The 23,975-nt window shown below is 37.0% G+C and overlaps 1 protein-coding gene across 1 annotated transcript; it reads right to left on the bottom strand.

Moving 5' to 3' along the window:
• Nucleotides 1-391: 391 nt before the first annotated feature.
• Nucleotides 392-20,872, bottom strand: si:ch211-286o17.1 (hematopoietic progenitor cell antigen CD34). The gene is made up of 8 exons (XM_017408687.3): nt 20,650-20,872; nt 7,981-8,058; nt 6,994-7,217; nt 5,672-5,764; nt 3,491-3,611; nt 3,197-3,249; nt 2,181-2,330; nt 392-1,607 (listed from the first exon to the last, which is right to left on the bottom strand). Exons 1-8 carry the CDS (start codon nt 20,732-20,734, stop codon nt 1,419-1,421), a joined length of 993 nt encoding a protein of 330 aa, XP_017264176.1. The 5' UTR covers nt 20,735-20,872; the 3' UTR covers nt 392-1,418.
• Nucleotides 20,873-23,975: the final 3,103 nt, after the last annotated feature.

Raw genomic sequence — 23,975 nt, 5'->3', positions numbered from 1 at the left:
ACTATGTTAACGCACTGCAATTAGGTCCACATATTTTTGCATAGTTAATAAGGAAAGCAACGAGGAACTAATAAAGGGCTGCTTGAGACTTTTATGTAGCACAGATTCATCTTATGGTACTTTTCAGAAATAAAATACTACGCTTGTAACCCCTAATATCTCTTTTTTATGTATCAATTTAGGGGTGTGGTTTTGTGAATTATTAAAGTAAGTTTCATTAAATGACATTATTGAACTGTAATGCCATTTGAAGTAACAAACTGTATGTATACCTCTTTGTATGCATGTAAACAAACTTATTTATCAATAAAGCTTGTAATTTTTACATGTAGTGAACATTTATAGTTCAAGTCAGCACAACACAAGTAAACTGAAGACACCCTGCAAGATATTGTAAACTGTTAACATTTTATCAATCAAAAGCAGACATATTTATACATGCAGTTCAATATGTGAAGTACAAAGATGTGTACCACTGGAGTTAAAAAAAAAAAGAAAAAAAAAGTTATCGTGAGAGGAAAAGAATCACCTGAATACAGAACTCAGTGTAAGCTGTGAGTCTACTGTTTAAAGAAGTTTGTGATTTTTTTCTTACTTCCCTAAGACTGTGGTAACATTAGAAAAATAAAAATTAAAACAGAAAAAGAAAAAAAAAACTATACAAAAATGACGACAACAAAACCACAAAATAGAAATGCACTTTTGAACCTGCACTAAATCAGTTTTACTGTGAGGTCACATACAGAGGTTTAGTTTTTCAGCACTCAGGAAACTATATACACATTTTATTTTTACTGACATTCATCAAATTTATGGCTTGAAAGGATTACTTTACTCTTCGGTAAATTAAAAGAAGATGCTTGTTGTTTTCAATCTAGCCAGTACAATGTTAAATGTCATCTTTGGTTTTTATTAAGTAAGCCAGCAAACAAATTAGGTTTTATTACAATTTGACAATAGTTATGCTTAAATTGTTGCCAACTTTCCTGTATGATTCTAATTCGCGTTAAGGGACAAGTGAAGAGTTAGAATAAACAGTGAAGCAGTGAGCATTAGTTGTTTTTTTACAAAAGCAGAAAACCTTTCTTCATTCAGCTGCCTGGTTCATTGGTTTCATTGCAGCATAAATGTGAATTTAAGAAATATAGCCTTTTTTTTTCTTTGTCAGGGATGAACAATATGGCATAACTTGACACAAGGCAGAAGTCAGAACAGCTTTCAAGTCCCAGTCAGCGTTAGCAGGCTCCTGCTGACACCAGCACAGGGAAGTATTCTCAAACTTTTCACATTACAGGCACCGTATTGTCATTATTGGCAGCATCAGTCCAAAGTGTTGCATGGAGAAGAACGGGTGTGAGAGATTCATGGTGATTTTGTCTCAGATTTGTCAGCGGAGCTGATGGGCAGGTTGGTGGGGTTTACATCTCCGTGTCAGCCACTTGGGTTTGGTTGGCTGAGTGTCCATTAGTGGTGGGGTTGGGATTCATCCCATTCTCTGGTGGAGACTCTCCATTGACGGTGGGCTTGTCGACAGGCTCCTGAGGCAGGGGGGCCACGGATACCAGGGTGTTAGCCTGGTTCTCTTCGTCCACCTGGAAAGACTCAGCCTAAGGGAAGACCAGAGCCACGGCTTTAGAACGGAGCTTATGTTGGATTAGGAGAGATTCAACACCAACTATGACGTGAGTTTGCAGGAAAGTGTTAGTGAAAATGGATGATGCATTCTTGTTGAGGTTTATAGGCTTCAGCCGTGTGTGCACTCAAGAAGGATGTTGGGAATGTTTCTGATTATGCAAGCGTGTTGCTAAGCAAAAATACCACAAGGGTGTGCCGGCATATGTAAATGGTTTAAAGGATGATGTTAAAAATGTTTGAAAAACAAATTCAAACCATTTGTAGCCCAGCAGCAATATGTTGAAGAAGGAAAAGCTTAAAGGACGAAACATAACATTAAACTTTAGTTACCTTTTTTTTTTTTGTTTCTTCTACTAAATGGGTATTGTGCACAATTTTCACAGCAGGGACTTGAGTAGCAACTTTCACGAGTTCTGTAACTTGTGAAGTTGTGTTTTTGGTTTCATTTTGTCTAGTATCTTGGTTTGTGTTTGCAGTTTCTGATGTATTAATAACAGATCTTGTCTCAGTCTGTGTAAACGGAGCAAAACCTGTGCACTACTCACCAGTCTGACACCCTTGGAGTTCTTGTGGTGTGTCTTGAGGTAATAAGCGGCCACCAGCAGTGCAGCCAGCAACAGACCAGCCAGCAGTAAAGAAACCAGCACCAACTTAGAGTTCTTCCCCCAGCGAGTAACGGCCTCCTCAACATTAATCTGGCAAAGAAATGCAACTTCTTCAATGCAATTGTATTTGTAGCAAACCATCCAAATATTTAAACATGATAATATTAACTTCAGCCACAGACATTTGAGTATATTCCTTTTTTTAAAAGCAGATCTTTATCATCTAAAATCTGTGGATTTGTTCGTCAAATCTAGTAGTTTGGATGAAACAAAACAAAACTGCAGCCTCTTGAATTATTCTCTATACAACACATGTAGTCATGAATTCTTTGGTGGTGTCAAAACAAACAAAAAATGTGCCAAAAAACAATTATAGCAAGGCTAATGACGTGTGAACACATCTGAAACCCGGTTAATTACTGATAAGGTCATTGGATGTAGTCATGAGGGAAATTCAGTGTTTGTGGACAGCAAAGAGACAGATGGCTGTGACGGTCGCACCCTGAACCCATCATTGGTCCCCAGGTGTTTGGGGAAGAAAATGTTTTGCTGCTGACAAGTCGATTGTTTGTGGGCTGTTTGTTTTTGTCACCAGCTCGAAGTCTTTGAGGGAGTCTCCAAACTCAGTGTTTTTCTTCCCCCCTTGTGTATTTCAAGCTTTATTATGAGTCAACCACAGAGTTTAGCTGAGTCAATGCAGCTAATTGCCATTGGAAGTCACCCCGTCCAGGCCCTTCATGGTAAGCTGTATAATTTATAGTGTTGGTTAGATGTGGAATTTCTTTGACTGTGACTTGGTCGTGCCCACAGAAAAGCATTTGTAGACTCACAGTGACATACTTATGATCGACTCAACTGTGTTTAGGTTAACTGATTAAATATTTAAAAAAAATGTTCTATTCTTTCTAAATCTATTGATAAATAAATAAAACCATAAAAAATTCAAGATCACTTACTTTATCTTTTATGTTGTCATTGTTTAACTTGTTTGTCATGCCTACGACATCATCTGCAGATACAAAAAAAGGAAAATGCTTTGTTTTTATTGCATGAAATGGTACCACTAAGAGTGTTAAACCAGAACTACAAAGAGCACTCACATTTTTATAGTTTGGAGCAATGAAAACATTATTAATTTGGATTTAGCTGAAACTAATACAAATATATAGAGTTTCCAGACTAAAGCTCAACAAGCATCAGAAGTCTGGTGGTGTGTATTTATTGTTATTTAGCCACAGATCTTTACTGACCTTCAACATACTTCCCAGACACAAGGACTTCCTTTGTGTGGTCTTCCTGATAGAGCTCCAGTTTACAGTCTTCATCACACAACTCAGGAAGAACACTTGAAATCTGCATTTGAGTTTTGCTCTACAAAGACAATAAAAATAAAACACAACTGTTACTCAGGTAAAAGCATCACATCATCCAGACTGGTTCACTAACCAAGAACAATGATAACAATTATTTATCCTAATTTATTTGATATTGGTTTTAATTTTTTTTATCTCATTATTTAAATGTTCTTTAACAAAAGCAAAAAATAAAGTGAATATTATTATTTTAATAAATTAAGAAGACAAATATATAGAAACAAAATTTTAATCAAATTTAATGATGAGCACAAAATGTAAACCAAACAATGACAGATTTCAGATACAAACATTTAAAAAAAGACAGAAAAGAATCTCGTCTCGATTTTTAGACTTTTTTTTTTTTAAATGTAGATGATGAACTACAAAATTTTAACTCTTCATTGTAGTTATTTCATACATATATCCCTCTAACAGATATACAACATATTTGTCCTGACTTTTACTATTTTGAACGTACCTTTTCCTCCGAGTTCATACTTAGTTTATTTAATTTCAAAAACTTCTATATACATTTTGGAAGGAAAGTGTTATTCTTTATACGTTAACAAGAGTTAAGCTTTATGAAACTGTAGAATTTTGGTTCATGCAATTTCATAAAAATTGTTTGTTTTATGATAATAATGTAATCCATTTATAATTCTTACGGCTTTTTTAAGCAGCCTTTAAATACTTTTAATGTTATTTTGTTTTGTTTAGTATTGCTTTGGTTTTTAGACATTGTAGTTATTACATTATTTATATAAACTTTACAACATAATTTATAATGAATTAACTCCTCCAAACATTTAGATCAATCCCCATATTTTCTCTGCAACTGCAACATCCGCCGTTGTTGTTTACCTTCTCTACTTCCTCCACACTCCGTTTCCTTACATTATTTTGTCTTTAGGCTAATCATAATTCATCAGGTTTGGAGTTTTTATGGCACCATGATTGTAAATTAGTGAAAATATACCAAGCCTATTCATTTTTAGTCACAGCTGAAGCAGAAAAGGACTCCCAAGAACTCCTTTACCTTTAGGTTAATCTGTTTGTCAGAAACTTTGCATCAGAACGTTATTCTTGTGACAGATTTAAGCCCCTGGGTAACACCCATCTGCAGTATACAGTAACTTGGATGAGGAATTCTGCATGCCATTACTGAAATAATCTACTCTTCACATCACTCAAGAGTCAAGGCCTGCAGACCCTCCTCTATATATCAGTCCTCCCCCACAGGCTGCTGACTCCCTGGTTTTAAACCAGGGTTCAGTTTACAGCTCATTTTGATCTTCTATAAACCTAAATTAACATTCATTGCATCTGCTACATTTGATAAATGTAACACTGACCTTTTTGAAGTTAAATTCATGAAATTTATTTTGGCCAAGATTAAATTATACTCTTGTCTTTGTTTGCCGACAGAAAGCCCCTGCATGGTTCGACTGTTTGCATCTATTGTTTAAATGTTAAATAATACATTTACTTCTCAGGCTGTTGCTAACAGAAAGCATATGTAGTGGATTCAGACCTCCACATAAAAGTGGCAGACCTCAAAGCTGTCATCCTGAGATACAGAAAAATATATCTTTCTAAACACAAACATACCCTCACACACACGCCCACAATGCTGCCTCTGGCTGCCACACATCACACATTCTACAGGAGCAGTGAGCCCACCCAATGTGCTGCCCTTCCTCTGCCTTCACCCTGCAGTCCACTCCCCTGAGTTTACTGTATATACAGCAAAAAACCTCCGACTGCAGGTAGACACAGCCTCAATGGTTCTGTATAGCTTATCAAATTTTACTGCTTCTAAATCTGCTGATCTTAAGTTTATGAGATTGATAGGCACCTGGGAATGACAATCAAATCCAAGTAGGGCTATTCTGCATTTCAGTTGGTTGTTTTGAGACTCTAAGGAAAGGAAGATGTGCAAATATCGTTTAAAAACCCAGATGATAAATAATTATATGACCCATTCGTTTTTCTTTTCCGCTTGCAAAACATTATTCTAAACCACATAAAAGCAGGTACTGTATGTGAGATACAAACAAAGATGTTTTGGAGACATACACAGTCAGAAGAATTCTTGAGTTTCAGTCGGACAGCGTTTTTTCCTTCCACGTGCTCCTTGTTCACGCAGACAACTTCTTGCGGAGGCTTTGGCTGAAGAGAGAAACCAGTCTTTATTATCTCATCACATCTCCTCCTCTCCATTAGGCTCATGACTGCTGTGTGCCATCAGCCCAGATGAACAGAAGTATTAGGTCTGAGGCCAAGTATTTTTTCCTTATAGTAGAAATGCATTTTTGAGCTTATGTATTACTGTTATTTAAGGTGAGACAAGGAAACCATAATGTTTGTTTAGACATAGAACAAACCTTTTTTGTATGTTGCCCGATGCTCTGAGGACAGATGGCTGAATTCTTTAACAGTTTATTTTAAAAACTCATCTCTGCTCTTTTATATTGGATTTTAGTAGTTTTGGGCTTTTGAGTCAGAAAGTCTAGCATGGTTTTCCAGTCTGTCTAATAATGAACTGAAGTCAACTGTAGCAACACAGGAATTTATTATTTAAAAGACAAAGACTGAGTCTGTCCCGTTCAAGGCTGATTCCATTTGAAGCTTTTAAAAAAGTGCTTTTTTTTTTACAAATAGCTTGGAGAGAGCCAAACATAAGGAAATTGATGTTACAACACAGGGCATCTGCTTGACTTACTTTGGAATTAAATGCAATTACAAATCCTTCACAAGTGCACAGCTATCAGATATATGAAGAAAATGTAGCCATTTAGCTTTTGTTAGAATGAAAATAGCATATTTTTATGTAAGCGAAGTACTGCTCGCCTTCTTAAAAAGACAGTTTGCATAGTTTAAGAGCCGTGCAATTAAATGAACTTAACAGGATGGTCATTTGTTTTCTTTGAGATATTTATTTTTTGCTTTCTAATGTGACCCTCAGTATTGCACAGCAGGCATTCCTCACTGCATATTTGTAGTTATAAGCATATTCGTATGTGTTATAAGTTCTTTTCACACATTGATTGCACCATAATAAATACTTAAATGTTAAGATGACACTGTTTATGTTGGCAATTCATACGAATGTCTGTTTGGTTTGCATCACATCTATAGCAAAAAACATCAACCTTCCAGCTTCGTGTGTATTAATTGGTCGTTGGCATCATACAGACATTTTTTTTTAAAGAAGGTGTTCTCATGTCAGTCTTGTCTTGAAATCAATTAAGTGACTTGTGTAAAGAGCATGTGCCTCACGCCTAGTTGCACTCAACACGTGCACCATTTGGGTAAATTGTATCTGGTTCAGCAGTGTTGCATGAAAAAGACTTTATTTGATGTCACACAGATCAATTTTTACCCATCATTTGTCCCACCTTTGGTTTATTGTTTGAGTTGTCGCCTCTGGGAGGAATGAATGGAGTCTCTGGATTTCCAGTGGGTGTGTTTGTCTTGACTTCATCTGTGGCTGTAGTCCCTTCTGGAGCTTTGGTACTTGGTACAGCAGAAAGTGTTTCTGTGGTAGTTGCTGCTGTGGTTTGTACAGTGTAGGGACCCACAGTAGGCAAAGCTGGTTTTTGACCCTGCTCAGGTGTAGTTGCTGAAAAAGCAGCACTTAATGGTTAATAGATAAGCAAAAGCCGAATGTTTATATCAATTTCTATATATATTTCTATATCTACATGTGTGATATACAACACACTAAATCACATGTAAATAGAAACAAATATTTGGCTTTCACATGTTATGTTTCCTGAAAACATGAGGTATAGATGTGAAATGAGTAGCTATTGCTTAAAAAGTGAGTAACGTGCTTGCTGTTTGAAACCATTGACATAAATAAAGATTCAACTTTCATTGTCCAAAATTGAAGCCAAGATGTCATTTATTTATTTTTCTTTTTTGTGGCCGTTGCATGTCGTATTTTTGGAGTCTATGAATCATGACTCGACAAAAAATCAACACCTGAAAAATATAATTTGAAGTCTCTTTATTTTTTTTAGTAAAGAAAATGTCCAATATTTGAAGTTTCTTTTTCTTTTTTTTTTTTTTATGAACGGGAAGGACTTTTAATTGTACAGTAGCCAACCATTAGGTGGCGCTCATCTTTTGTGGCTTTAACTTCCAGCTTCAGGCGTTGTCTGATAGATGTATACACAGACGGACAGACTTGGGCTGGACAGTATTCACAGAGGAAGGAATATAAACTTTAATATCTTCTAAATGAATTGAATCACCACAAGCACAGCTTAAAACAGTCACGTATATTAAAACTGGGTTTTATATTCTGCTTGAATAAAAGACAACCTGTTTTTTTTTTTTTTAAGTTCATCTCAAGTTACATTTATTGCTTGATATCTTACCAGAAGGCTTTAAAATATTGTCTCCTCTTATGGGCGCTTGTGGTCCCCTTCCTCCTTGGTCCTGGGCCATCACTTCTCCTGTAAAATCAGAATAAATCACTTTGTTTAAAAATTAGACAAATATAAACAAGTACTCTTGGTGCACTGCCTATAGTTTAATAGGTGAGAAAACCTCAAAACACACTTGTAAACATCCAGCAAAATCATATTTACCAGATTGGACAACATGTGATCAGATTATCTCAGTCAGGAGACAAAGTCTGTTTTCTTTGAGTTCTTATTTGTGGCCTTTTTTAAGGAAAGTTCCTTCGAGCCATGATGATTATACAATAAAGCTGAATGTAGAAACCCTTTTCAAAGTTTTAGTCTGAGGTAGCAGCTTATAATGTGCATGGTCAGCAGATTATAAAAGTGATCTTCCTGCACAAACTGTTGCACGTCAGCTCTTCAGACACGATGATTTCATTGTAGCCCTTGAGGTCTTTGCACTGCAGTGACAGAGGACAAGCTAGTAGATCTTGTTGCATTAAATAACTCAAGTTCTCAGATCCAATGGTCACATCTTCTACTACCCAGTTTAGGAATTTACAAGAAATCCTGCGGTTAGAATATATCACTTGTGGTAAAGAAAAAAAGGTTTATCATCTATATTAATGAAAGAAACTAATTATTTTAATCCTGTTAAACTGTAGCTGATTAGTGCCAAGAAATGATGCTATTGAAAGCAAACTTTTCCCAAAGTTTAGATTTATATAAGAGGTCATCATAGCATTGAACAAAGGCTTAATAAGATATACATTTTGTCTTTCAGCCAAGAGTTATTAAACTGCAAAACTGTAATAATAACCTTGATGGCTTAAAGAATAAGTTTAATTTTGTTGGCTAATTAATGAAATCTGCCTCCACACCCTGCAGATGCTGAGTTAATGAGCCTGAGGACTTTATTGCTGTGATTTGTTCAGCTCACGGTGTTAGGCTTGGATCCAGAAACGAAACCAGATCATCCAGCGTTCATTCCTTTTCTCTCTCTCTCTGCCTAACAAAAACAGCATTACCTCACAGTAAAAACATCCCCATGCTTTGACTCTGTACATTTCATTACATTTATGCTTACTACGTATTTCCTTATTTCCTTGTTTTTGGATGTATATTGACAAAAAGCACACAAGTTCAAAATCACACCAATGTTTTGGAAAAATAAGACTGGCAACATTTAAATGGATCTGGTGTTTTATGAAGACGCAATTATGTGCTGTGAAAGTTCTTGTATTTTCCACTGATAGGTGCAGATTTCTTTTTTTAGGAGTTTTACAGCCTTGTGGATGAAGGAAAAGTCTCCCTTGGACACCTTAATGACTTGTAGGAAGTATACAAAAGTGGCATCTAAGATAAATGCCATTAAAAGAGAGTTATACTACAAAATTGCACTTATAACATTTTTTTGGTCATCAGTCTTGTTAACCCTACCTCCAGCCCACTAAAGCTGGCTCTTTGCTCTGACTCAATAAACAGTTTTTGCCCCTTGAGAACAAACACAGAACTGGATTTCCATCCAGTGACCATGTCTGATGAAGCAGACACATTTGCACAAAGTGTGCTCTGTGACACAGATCAACAGATTTCTTAGATAAATCATTGTGACTTTCAGGTGCCAGAAGAAAGCAAACAGTGTGTCTGCAGTGATATCACATGGATCAATAATCTCCAGGGCAGTCATTTATGTTTAGTGTCATCAGCTGACCAGTAAAACTGTCAAATACAGTAATTTACTCTGTAATATGGTTTAAACTGAATGAAAAAAAATACACTAGTTCCCTACTTTTAAGCAGATTTTACATTCTGTTTTATTGTTGCAATTAAAACCCACACACACCTGTTTTAATCAACATTAGCATATAAAGTATTTTTAACCACAGATACAATCAATATTAAAAATGAGAGTGATTTTTCAGTTGTCAGCTGCAGGGTGGTTTCTCGTCTGTGTCTGAGATCTAGGCACAAATACAAAGAACTTCAGTTATGTCCTCAGTGCAAGGTGTGAGTGTTTGCTTTCCTGCAGATTGATTTTTAAAAACACTATATATTCATGGTTGCTCCTGTTAGTTTCAAAGGCCCCATGTCAGACATTTGGAGAAAAAAAAAAACAACTTAAAGTAATTTTGTGCCCAGTTCTATTGCTCAAGTTGCAACAAGTTCAGCAAACATTTTCTGTCAATTGTCATGGCAAAAAGATAAGGGAGACGGGAAGATTCGGCTTGTTGATTTTTATCAATTTAGTACAAAAAAACCAACAAAAAAACAAGCAAAGCATCCGAGGGATGAGACTGATTCAAGAGGCTGAATCTGTGTAACCTCAGATTGTCAGAGAAGGCTAATTTTAATGAGGCTTATCAGTAAAACATAACACCACCAGTCTTATTGTGACTTGGAGGACAACATGACCTAACATCAAACTGTGAACAGACATGTACCACATGATGATTCTGTTCCTCTAAAGAAGGACGTAACATCCTTACTTATATTAATGCCACTAAGGACAATAAGTACCTTTTACCAAAAATGTGAATGCCAAATATTTCCTTTGCTATTGCAAAAAAAAACAGTTGTTTAGTTTTATTTCTTTCATTTTCTTGGTGTGTCTGGTTTACTAGAGGACCCGGTGGACATGGAGCAGCGACAGGTGAGGGACTGTCCTCCCTTGTAATGGCTCTATTGAATCTGCTTTCTCCGCCTGCAGGCTGCAGCTGTCATCCTGCCTCCATTTCTTGGTGGTCTTGTCTGTTTATTTGAACAGAAAGGATGACGCTTAAAGTGGGTGAAATGGTCAAGCATAAAATGACTTTTCTCACACATATGTAACATCCAAGAGAATCAGAGGATTGGGGCTAAAATGTGTTTCAGCCTTTTAATCTGTTAGTTTACTCAAAAGGAAAACTCCCAGTGTTTTAGTAAAATAATGTTTTTACACGGTGTCCAATAATGGGCATTTTGGAATGCGAGGTGGCTTTTCATGGGTTATTTGAATAAATATTGTAGAGAGTAATAGGAAATGAATTTACACCTATTTATACATACATTAGCAGACGTTTGGGTTTCCTGTAAAAACGAGGATTTTTCAAATCCATATAATTATACTAGTTTTATCATAATAGTGTCAGGCTTTCCAATAGACTTGTAAAATCAAGCTGCAACATTTTCATAATGTAGAACATGCTTGTTTCGTCTCAGGCACAATAAAAACACAACGGTTGGTTTTTACAGCACCGCCAACTTGGCTAATAAACTCGTATCTTAAAAGCCATTACTTATTGCAAACAAACAAGCTTTCCTGACAGACCAGAAGCCAGATGGAATGAAATCTTTACATGGAAGTGCCTCCTTTGGACACAAAAAGCAGGATCTGGTAGACTGCCTTTATTTAACCGTTTTGTCTAAATCCTAATAAAAAAGTGTTCAAGTCCATTTGCTATTATGTCAAGCAAACAGAATTTTTACAGCTTAATCATTAATTTTGTTTGGTTTTAATTGTATTAATTTATTGTGTTTGAAAACAAAAGGTGCAATAGTATCTGTGGTATGTTGAGGTTGGATTGTAGCTTTGACCTTTTGGTTGTTATTGATGCAATTATGTCTCCAGTGTTCACAGCAGTCTTCCTTCCTACATCTGTAAACTTCTAAACAAGACGACCTCTGAACTCATCATTATTTCTGCCTCTCCGACACAATCACAGCCAGTCCAGTTTCTTCACTGGACTTTTATAGAACCATTCAAATACAAACTTTCATTTATGGTATATTTGGGAAGTTCACAACCTCTGAGGTTCACATCATCACTAAAAATCCCCGGAGTGTTTTCTTTCATTCCTTCTTTTTGTGTAATGTTTAAAACGGCCATCATTGCTGTCATTAGTCAAACGTCTTGCAGGCATTTCACAAACACAACAGTACTAAACTCTTAATCAGATCAAACTCCATATGTTATTCTCTGCTGGCCCTGACTTCATTGCGCTTGTGAATTTTTTTTTCCCACCAGATTCCTCTGGATGACGGCTGTGGTCTGGGCAAACTCCACCCCACACCCCCCCATCTTCTGGGACTCTGGATGGAGGAATGTGGCAGACTTTGGAAGAAGCGCCACACCCTTCTCCCTCCCAGGCTTTCGTCTCTCCTTACCCTCTTCCAGTCACGCACAGCTAAGCCAACGTATTTATCGAGGTGAAATTTGGGCTTCAGCCTTCACACCTTACCTACAACGATGTAACATGAAGCCAAATTCCAAGAGCCAGATTGTATCAGCTACTTTCTCTCCATTATTATAGAAAACTTACCAGAAGGCTGTCTCAGAGAGTGTTTTATAGCTAAACATGCAGACATTTCACCTAAATACAAACAACTGCATATCTTAACATACCGTTTGTTGTTCCTGTGCGTATCAGTGATTTCATGCAATTAAATAATGCTGAAGTTTTTATTGATTTGAATTGGGCTGGTGTCGCTCATAAACTGCAGAGTTTTCATGTAAACTAACAAAATGCAGCTGTTCAGCTGCAAACACTTTCCATGTTTTACTGTCTTCAGGAAGAGAAATATAAAGCAAATTTTGGATGTTTTCTGACATGCAAAATGTTCAGTTTGCCATGTTTGTCAAGACTAGTATCTCACATCAAATTCATTTTAAATTGGAACGGTTTGCAAAACACTGCACTATAAGGATTATTTTAGATTTTAATTCAGATTGGCTTAGAATAATGTTGTTCAAATCCTAAAGATATTATTTTCCTGAGCTGCAACTAGTTGAAAACTAGCTATTGACTCAGAATTGTTAGGAGATGGGTAGAAATAGTTTTTGATGCAGTCTGAACTCTGACCAGCAAAGCACATGGCTGCATTTTGAATGGTCAGCTTTTTTTGCATGCACGGCTTGTAAAACTGTACTCTAGGCCGTGCACATTGTTTTGTTGTCCATCTCCGTCCACATCATACCAGCATATCCACCTTACCAGCTGCCCCACATTTATGATTTAATCTGCCAGAGTACACTTTTGAAATGAAGATGAGCAGATTTGGACCATTTTTTAGAATTATTTATCAGTTGCATGGTTTTTGGACCTAGACATGTTTTCTGTCAGAGGAGAGGTGTCAATATACAGCTCTAGGTTTGAGATACTTTGAGACCAAATCTGTTGCACACATTTTTTTGAACATGCTCAAAACTCATGCGACAAGACTGTGCACAGCTGCGACTCACACAAGGAAACTGAAAGCCACAGCGAAGGTACTTTCACCAAGTAGTCGCAGCCTGATGAGTCTACCTTTAGTGCTCGTCATGTGTTCACCTCTGGCATTCAAATTCATCCTGGATAACCACTGGGTATTAAATCTTAGTGTCATGTTCTATATGCAAATAAACACATAATCTATGTACACATTTAGGTTTCAGCTGAGCAACAAATGGGAGATCAGCAGGTCTGCAGATGTTTCTATAAAAACAAAAACACCTAACTATACCATTTTAACATTTTTATATTAGTCATTACTTGAGACATGTACATTAGCCTAAAATAAATGATTTGTGATCTTACAGAGCTTATCATGTCAGCACAGCTCTGCTGATAAAGACACACAGACACTGTAGCTTCTAACCCCTAGATTAAGAGAGCTCAGCGGTGAGCCATCAGCTGTTATCTACATAACTTTGGCGTGTACACGGCTGCTCTATATAAGTGTGTGACATGCTTCACTGGAAAGCTAAGATTATTGTGATTTATTTGATGCGTAGCAAAGCATTTTACTATACAGTAACCACAGTAGAGTCAGCCCCAATAAATCTAAAACATTAGACTGTCGAGGCAAGGTTTATTTTGTATTTTTTGACAAAGATTGGGAAGACCCACAGATTGCTGTTCCATCATTTCAAACTAGCTGGCAGCTGCACCTTTGTTTGTTTGACAGGGGATCTTTTAATGTGGCCTATTAAAGGTTGAAACACAAAGAAATGCATCTCAGAACATCTCTGAATGTAGCCTGAGATTTCGGATCTGAATGTGTTCAGATCTCTATTTAGAACTGTCTGTTTGTGATTGGATCCCACAGGACAAATGTTCGCCCCAGGTGTGAACAGCTTCTACAGCATTATGTCCCCTGGGCCCCCGGTCTCTCCCCGCTTCTGTTTGGGGGAAACCTGTTTTGTGTAATTGGACACAGTGAGGTGATAATGGACACATTACTGGACCACCATGTCAAAAACTTGATGACTGAAAATCCACTTGCACCCTTCTGGCCACATGAACATGGTTGTTCATGACGTTTTTTTTAACAGAGAAACAAAAAATGTGTTTTCTCTTAACATTTTATCAACTGATTTAGTTGCTTTGGTTCAGTCTTTTGTCAGTTAGAAAATGTTTGTCTAAAATTATTTCAAGATGGATATTTCTTCACCTTTGGAGGAGGTGTATATAGTTTTATTTTCATAGGTTGTTGTATATTTGGAAACATTTTAGTCTGCTGGATAAGCGTGTCTTTAAAGCTGTTTAAGGTGGTGGGGTGCTGGCAAACATGGACACAGGGATGGTCTTTTAACACTCAGCTGTCACTTCAGGAGCAGTAGGTCAGCAGCCATCATTGGGTTTTAGCTTCAAAACAATGTTTTCATGAAAAAGGTTTTATCTTTTCAAGTATTTCTTTGTAAAGATAGCAAGTGACTTGTGTATTTATTACAATTCACACAATTACTACAGTTTGCAAACAGTGTAGCTCTGAATAAAATTATGCCTTATTTTATTTTCTGCCACCAACTGGAGTTTTCTCTTTTTCCTTCACTCTATCTGCCCCAAATTTGCAAAGCATCTCTTAGATGCTCTCTGAAATCAGATGGTAATTAGAAGTGCAGCTCTTCAGCTTAACTCCAAACTGCACTCAATATGGATTTTAAGTAAAACAGAAGGCGATAAAGGAGAGTGTCAAAACAAAATTATTTTGCTGACTCAACATTCATATTTCTTTTCCTGTTTTTAGCTTCTTCCATAGTGTTTTAAACTCCAATTACTACCTCATACTTTGCTTTATTTTAGCCATTCATACAATACATCAAACCGTTTGGCTCATTCAGGAATAGTGTGACATGATTCTTTTGGTTTTGTGACTTTTAATCTTTTCAAAATATTTAATTTTACACTTTTTTTCCTTATAAACTTACATTGAGATCTCTTCAAAACATTCTCTTTGAAATCTACTTTACTATACTTGATTTATTTTTGTCTTCTTTTGCTCCTTTTAGCATGTATTGATGGATTTGCTTACTTTAGTTTGTAGTTATATTTCTGCTACTTGTAATTTTTAAATGTGATTTTGCTAATCATAGATTTTAGCTATAGTTTTACTAATTTAAGCTTTTAGCTACTATGTTGCTGATTTTAACTTTTAGCTGCAGTTTTGCTAGTTTTATCTCTGTTCAGCTTTAACTTCGAATTCAGTTTAACAAATTTCCACCAAGTCCTTCACCTTTCAACACCTTCTCTAATTATCATTTAGTTCAATTTTCATCTACATAAATGCACATGGCGCTAAAAATAAAAATCTGTCTATGGACAGAATATCTTTAATTAGATCAATGGATTGTTTTATGTTTATTATTTAATATCCCTGTGGTATTTAAAAATCTATATGTGTCCAGAGCATACTGTGGAATGTGACATTGGAGCATAGCTTCGTAAGGTTAAACATGCTCTGCAACCCTACCCTCTTTGAAACAACAGACCACTGACCCCACCATCTTGACCCCCTTACTGCACCCCCTCCACAGCTCCTCCCCCGCCATTCCTGTCACAGCGATTAATGGCAGCACCCGGGCCATTATTCTCCCGTGGCAGAAAGGCAACTGGATCTTATGGGTTCAACCAAGCCAGAAAGGCGGCATTAACTTCACCTGGTGAGCCCGGCTGCAGAACTCACCCGACCCAACCCTGAGGCCTCTGCAGCTCCTTATCAAGAACATGATGCCAGTTTCTAAGTACCACAATCAGGAAACATGACATCTGCTTTCAATTGTGAGCATTATATCACTCCCCCACCCCTACTACAGCTTGAAACACACGCACACTCACAATTGCCCGCTAAAATTTCACTGCCTTGTTGTGCATTTACTTCAGTGAGCTTGTGTGGCTCAAATGTATGCTGGGTAAAGCAAATGTGAGCATCAACCACTGATTTTTGTCCAGAAATTTTATTTAAGCTGTAGTTGTCAAAAATCTACCAGAGAAATTACTTGCTCTTCCGTAAGTGGGTGGTGTTTAAAAAACAGGAAAAATAACTCATTTTGGTGTTGGACTGATGTTCTTGGTGATTTTTTTTCTGAAACATTGATCAATGACTTCAGTTTTTTTGTTGTGAGCTTTGCAGTCTGGACTTCCTTTCTCCTTTCCTTCCTTTTTGTTATCTAATTAGCAGATCAGGATACACACCTCAGCTTATCTTACAATTCCAGATGAAAACTAATTATATTTTGGTAAACATACAGAAACCACACTGAACAAGAGGCTGGAAAAAGTACAAAGACTCAGAAAGCAGTCAGTTAAGTCAGAAAGCAGACTATTTGACTAGAAAGAAAAGAAAAACACTCCCCCACATGATGGAGAACTTTACGTATGTTTAAGTGTGTTTTTCTGTGTGTGTGTGTGTGTGTGTGTGTGCACCCAAATGTCTGCTTGCCACGGCTGACTGACTTGACCCTGAAATTTGGCTTGGCACAGTCGAAGCTCCTTTCTTCAGAAGAGGAACGAACACTCTGTTGTTGACATTGTTCCTGTGAATCTTTGCTGCATCTGTTACATCAGTGACGACTATGAAAACAATGATTTACATAATTACATGCTCTGGGGTTGGCAGTGAGGTTGGGCAGGGTTCACTGCTTAACTAGAGAGCCTCCTTAAACCACTTCACAGCACAGGCAGAGCTCAAAAAGTTGTTGCAAAACACTGTAGAGTTGGCATTCACTGCAGACATCTTCTGAGCAGAAACAACTGCAGTAATATCTCTAAGAGCAAAGTCAATGTGAACACCTTTTAGTTCTTGTGCATTGCTTCATCTCACTCCGTCTCAACAAAGTTTGTTCATTGGGTTTTTACACCAACTTTCTATCTTACAGAGCCAATCTTTGCTAACCATGGTAATTATTGCCCCCCAGCCAAGGCGAAAGGGCGATAATGTTTTTGCTTGTGTTTATTAGCAAATTATATCATGAACCACTGGATGGATTTTAATGAAACTCTCAAAGTAATCAATGGGTGTACATTTACAACTGCAACTTATGGAGTCAACCCCATTCAAGATGACTGCCAAAACTAAGCAGGCTTAGAAAACACAAACATAGCTTTAATTCAGTCAGTTTTACAGATACTGAGCTAATGTTTGGTGTGGTAGTAGCTGAGAGTCATATCCAGTGCATGCTCTAAGCACTAACTTATCTTTCAAGATCTCACAATATCACCTGGGATCATGCATAGGATCATTTTCAAGGTTTGACCAAAACAGCAATATCTGTCATCATAAGATGATCTTAGTCTAAAACTTTAGCATGAAAGGCATCAGGTAATATGCATTCCTTCAAGTAGAGAAAATACAGTGTGTATGCTTATTGCTGAATGATTTAGCTGAGCAGTGAAAACTTTAGCCAAAAATTGTTTAATGATTGCTGAAAGTTCATACTAGGCAGAACTTACCCTTAAAACAGCAGAACAATCTTTAAAAACAGCTGAACAATCCCTAAAACAGCAGAAAAAAACTTAAACATAGCAGAACAAATCCTTAAAACACCCGAAAAAACGTTTAAACAGCAGAATAATCCTTAAAATAGCTGAAAAAAACTTAAAAACATCCTAAAAAGCAGAACATAACCTAAAAACAGAAAAAAACAAACCCTTAAAATAGCAGAACAAACCCTTAAAACAGCAGAACAATCTTTAAAAACAGCAAAAAAAAAACATTGAAACGGCTTTAAAAACCTTAAAGTATCTGAACAAAGCCTTCATGTTAAATGAGCAGAAAATACACAGAAACCCACACAGGCTCTGCGTGATGTCACACCTGAACATTCTAAGTTCTATCACCACGGCAACACAGCACGAAACGAGGGTCAGACCAAAAGTTTTCACCTTTTTCAAACTGAGATTATTAAAAAAAAACTATACAAGAGATCAAAAAGCTGAATCATACAGAAATAGTTGAATGTCTTGTTTTGTTTAAACCTTTAATGGCGTTTCTAGGTGGACGTTTGCTGAAGTAGTTAGCTTTCAAACAGCAGTAAGACTTGACAGTTTAAAACGGAAATTCAAGTTGTTGAAATTTATGAATAGAAAGTATACATTAGGGATGTCTCCACTAGGTGATGGTATTTTTGATGCATTATTCTAAGTTAACTTCATGTGGTTGCTACCTGGGGAAAAAAACAATTTCAAAAGAAAACTGTATCTTACATACATATAGCAGAATAAACAGTTCATACTTCTTTTTCACTGTGATTTTTTTTAAGACAAAATTTTGACCGTGTTGAGATTACTCAGACTGTTTTATTCTAAAATTTCCAGATGGCCAGCAAATGTGACTTCAAATTTAGCTACAAATACTCCAGAGGATTTTATGAAAAGCAAAGTTGTGACCATCACTTATGTAAATTGTAGATATGGGACTGATAATCTCAAAAGCAAGTAATCGGGGAGCATTACATACACACAAAATATTTATAAATTAATAAATTAATTAATTTTGGGAAACAAAAAGAACTATTTTTAATATTTAGTCACAACATGTATGAATATGGCTGTGAAAATCCTCCATATTGACCACTGTCATACAAATTTCCAAGATTTGACTGCATATTTAAATGTCAGTATGTTTTTTAAGACATTTGTTGTGCTTTGGATAAAAGTGTACTTTAGTAGATTAAGTTATCAGTGTTGAAATGGCTGTTAAGATGTGCACAAAAAAAGAGACTCATGGCAGGCCAGGTGGGTTTCGGTTTCTGTTTTACTCCCACAAAAGTATGGGTTCAAAGTGCACAAACGTCAAAAAGTACAAAGTGGGAAAAGTCTGAATTTAAACCCAGAGCCAACAACAATAGCAGCAACACAACCAGTGATGAACCGCACTCCAAATTCCTCCATGTTTTCCTGCCACTTGTTGAGGAGTCCATAGGAAATCTTTGTGGTGCAGGAAGTGGTGTTTCTGATCACCTCAGCCATGTCTGGGTGCTTTAATTTCAACAGTACAAAGTTCTACTGAAAACCCATGTTTTGTGAGCACAAAGTCTCTATTAGCATCTTTTGCGTTGGCAGTTTAGTTTAATAAAATTTATCCTGAAATGTGATGTTGGTGTGTTTGATACATGTTTGATCCAGATGAATTGTGTCAGAAGCTTTGAGGTGCTTTGACTTAACCATGCTCCCTTTTCTCCTTATCAAGACTTTCATAATTGTTTTTATGCTTTTGATTATGAATCCATAGGCTGAAATGTTAATTGGCGCAGTTTTACGACCCAAATCAGATGCAGCTGTGTTTCGTGGTTGATGATCTCATTCACATACATCCAAGGAAAGAGACAGAAGGAATGAATTAGGAACCAAGTGTGTGATTCATTTCTAGCCACAACACAGTACTCCAGATCATGGTATACTTGTTGTCTAGTTTTATCGTCATTTTTCTGTTGCTTGTTATTTTCCCTTTTGCATCTTATTTGTTATGTAAATGGGACTCTTTTTTTTTTTTTTTTCCTAAATTTGACTAATGTTTTTAATTTTCTGGAACTGGAAGCACTTTATAGAGTTAAGGTGCAGTTTTATGTAATCACACAACTAGATTTTTCTTTATTTTAAGGCTTAAACAAGCACATTACATATAATCACTTTGACCTCTTTATGCTAAGAATTGTCATCTGAAGTAAATCTGCAAGTCCTTTTTTACGATTTAAATGGTACAGGAGACTAAAAAATTCTCATTTTGGTCATTGAAAATGTCTCTTATGTGCAGGTTACCATAAATCTGCTAAGTCTCTGAATCAGCACGGCCATATTTAAGATGCATGTTAACAACCAAATTCCACCCCCTTTTCTCACGCATGCATCAACTGGCTTCACGTTACAGCCCGCTAAATATAAACACACACATTTTTCAAACTCCTTGAATGCCATGGTAATCAGATCAATAAGTCAGGAAAAAAAAGGTTGAACTTAAAGATGGGAACTGGTGACACTAAGCATGGAAAAACTTCAACTTTGTCTGTATGTGTCAAAATATTTAAGTTCAGAATAGTGATTATAACTTTAAACTCTTCTCTCTCTCCACATGATTAAAAACTGTTTATTTGAAGGGATTCTTTTGTTTGCCACAGTGTGGTTCAAATCAGTATTTTTCTCTCAGTATCTTAAAGAATATGCATTTTTAGTAAATTCTTTCAAAACAAAATGCTCTTTTCTTATAGAAGTTGAGAAACTCCTCATAGTATGTTTACATTCCAGATACTGAAATGGTTGTAGGGTTAAAACCTGGAATTAAGTGACCATACAAACACTGCTCCACTCCAACCCCACCCCACCCCTCCTAGCCCTCCCTATCCCCCAGCACAACAGTTATTCGATCCCAGAGAAAGGACCCCTTCAGAACAATGTATTTTGTACCTACCGTTTAAAAGCAGGGCGACGAGAAGCAAAGCAGAAGCCAACATTTTCCAGGGCTTGTTTGTTCTTTGTACAGATGATACTGCCATTCTTGTCCTGAGTACTCACACAGGTGGTGAGAGAAAAGAGAGGGAAAACAAGAAAGGGGGTGCAACTGGTTGAGCCAGAGCAGTTTAGGGTTTCCTCTTACCCAGAGTGGGACAGGGTGGATAAAGCACCACTTGTGTCCTGTCACTTTTTATATGGCCACCCCCCTTTCCTCCCTTACTAAGGCCCAGCCCTACACCCCCTATATTCCATAGTTCAACCCATCCTTTGTGCCCCCACCCTTTTTAAAAAAGGAGCTAGGCAGATGGAGGGAAGGAGGATAATGAAGTCTTTTGGGGATATTCTCTGTTTGAAGAAATGTTTGGGTTTGTCAAGCATTTTTCATGTTTAAATTTAGTTGGGTGCAACAACAAATGTGCAACTTAAGTTCTGGACTCAGAATAGCAAACAAAGTTTTAGTGAGCTCATGGTTTCATCCCTTCATCACGCTGGGCATTAATGTCTTCTTGAATGTGAACCCTGTCTGGATGGGAGCAGTAATCCACCTCACAATAAAAGGTGACAGCAGACAATAGGCTGTGACATTCAGGTCCTTAATAGGCTTATGGAGATAGACCATGGAGTAGAATATCAGAATCGAAACAAAGGTGCAATCCACTGTTATGCTAATAGTATTAATCCATGTCAGTGGCTGGAAGCCCCCACTGCTCAGCAAGGCTATCAATCACCGGCAGCATTTGTTGTGACACCACAGGATCCGCTTAAACTTTTCACACTTCCACACACTTCAGAAAGCACCCCCTGAAAGTAGAGGATCTTTGCTTTGCTTTTGTTCGCTTTTGTGCCTGGACTTCTCATGCTCCCTATAAATTACACATCTGGAACCACTGGTGAAAGTATGCTAAATGAGTTGTAAAAGAAAAAAAAAAGCCCACCCTTCTGGCCCAAGAAAGACACAATAACAGCAAGTGGAGAGAAGTAAACAGGACCAAAGCTAAATCTTGAATTCTTAAGACAGTCATGTAATTTGAAACTAGTCCTGGTCCCCATAACTCTGTTTTGGCCCCGTCCTTCCCCCATTGTCATCACATTTTCTCCCTTTTACTCCCCCTTTCTTTCACACTAAACCTCTATCAAACGAGCTGCTCAAACAGCGGGGTGTTTAGGTGGGCAATTGGCTTCTCACTGTGATTCGAGATGAGCTTAGCTGAAAGCTCCAAGAGGAAAAAAAAATTGGCTGTGCGTTTATTGTAGCCAGAGATTTAAAGCAGCAGTCATGTCACCCGTGTAAAAACATTAGAAACTATGTTAGGTATTTCTGCTGCTTCAAGTCTTGTCCACATGGGAACTTTTTTTGTTCCAAAACAACCTTTTCTTATTCTTGTTGTTGCTTCTAAAATATTCGTGTAAACATGGCATTGTTTCTAGAAATGTTTTCTCCCACACTGAGATGCAGAAAAAGACTCTAGAGTCCAGCGGCGGCGTGCTTTACTCCGCTGCATCTGATGTTTTGTACTTGGTGATGGAAGGCTTGGATGCAGCTGCTCGGCCATGGAAAGCCATTCCATGAAGCTTTCTACGCTGTTCCTGAGCTAATCTGAAGGCCACGTGAAGTTTGGAGGTCTGGAGCTGTTGACTCTGCAGAACGTTAATGATCTCTGTGCACCATGCTCCTCAGCATCCTCTAAGCCCGCTCTGTGATTTTACATGGCTGAATCACTTCCACTTTGTTATAAACCAACTAACAGTCGACTGTAGAATATTTAACAGGGAGGAAATCCAACAACTGGACTTATTGCACAGGTGGCATCCTGTCACGGTACCACGCTGGAAGTCACTGAGCTCCTGAGGGCGACCACAGGAGACTGCATGCAGACCACAGACTGTATGAATTATATTATACAGTCTATGATTTGAGCTGTTAAGACGAGAAGAAATATATGAGGATGGTGAATACAAGGAAAAAAAATCTGATTCTTTTTGTGGACTGAGTGAAGTGGATCTTCTGTTTGTGTCACATTAAACTGCAAGACAACAGAAGTGCAGGACAGTATAGACTGGGAGTCGGAGCCTAATTCTTATACTGTCTATGGTACTTTATACGTCTTGTCAGGTGGAAGAAAGTCCTTATTTTCATCAACAAACTTTTGGATTTTATCTTTAATATATTGCATTTTTGAGTCATTTAAGGACTTTAGTGAGCTGTTTCGTTATGAGTTGCCTCTTGAGTTTTTTACTTTTGTCCTTTTTGTCTTTTTAACTCAGCACAGAGAATAAATATTTGTCTGCAAATGCAGACGAAACCATCTTACTTTCCAATAAACTACAAGAGTCACTTTTTATTTTAAACATTTGTTTTGGTCACAAGACAAACCAAACAGGAAATATTTCTGTAAAGACCTTACAAAAGGTCAGTCTGGGAAGATTTATACTTCTGCCAACTTATGCTCTAAACACTGTCTCCCTTGGCATGATTTAATTGGTTTATACTATGTGGACCCACCTTGAACATTAGTCGCACCTTTTCTATTTTTAAAGCATGATTTCTTTTTTCTTTTTTTGTTCCTTTATTGTATTTTTCATGAACATGTTTAATCAACAAATATTTGATGCTGTTAGAAACCTTTTTTCTTCAGTGCATATTTTCGTTTTGCTTCTAGGCAGATTTTAGTCAGAATTTAGATTGTTTTGTTTGTTTTCATGCATGGTGTGCACACACCTCTGTGTGTGTGTGTGTGTGTTAAATGCTTTCTGAAGTCTATGATGGAGCGTCTCAGGAGAGCCTCATGCTGGCTCAGTATCAAAAGAAAAGCCTGGTGCTTTTACTCTCTCGCAAGCAGGGCCCTTTAGATTTATCCTAAACTTTAAAGACCCAAGAAATCCTGGGTTCTTTCAAACATCTTGTAAACGTACATTGTTATTTGTTTATTCATTTGTATTGTACATATGTTTACTTCCGTTTTACACAGTAAAAGCATGTAAATTCACTCACAATCATCCGTGTCTAATATAAAACCTCAATCTGTTACCTTTAAAACGATCAACTTTACGACAGATTAGTTTCCATCATATGAGCTGATAATATAGGTAACTTCAAAATTAAAGGTTATATAAACATTTGTGTATATAAATCCACTGAGATGGTGCTGATCCAAACAAATCAGCAGACTAGTTTAATTAATTGTTTTTTCATTAAAGCTCTTGAATCAGTTCTGAACAAAATTGTTATTTTTATTCAAGACCTGTTTTCTTGTAAAGTGGGATCTAAGTGAACTTCCTTAC

Source organism: Kryptolebias marmoratus, linkage group LG4 (genome assembly GCF_001649575.2).
Source record: "Kryptolebias marmoratus isolate JLee-2015 linkage group LG4, ASM164957v2, whole genome shotgun sequence".
NCBI classification, from domain to species: Eukaryota; Metazoa; Chordata; class Actinopteri; order Cyprinodontiformes; family Rivulidae; genus Kryptolebias; species Kryptolebias marmoratus.
The sequence above is the reverse complement of the archived record's forward strand: the minus strand, read 5'-3'. Positions and strand labels throughout refer to the sequence as shown.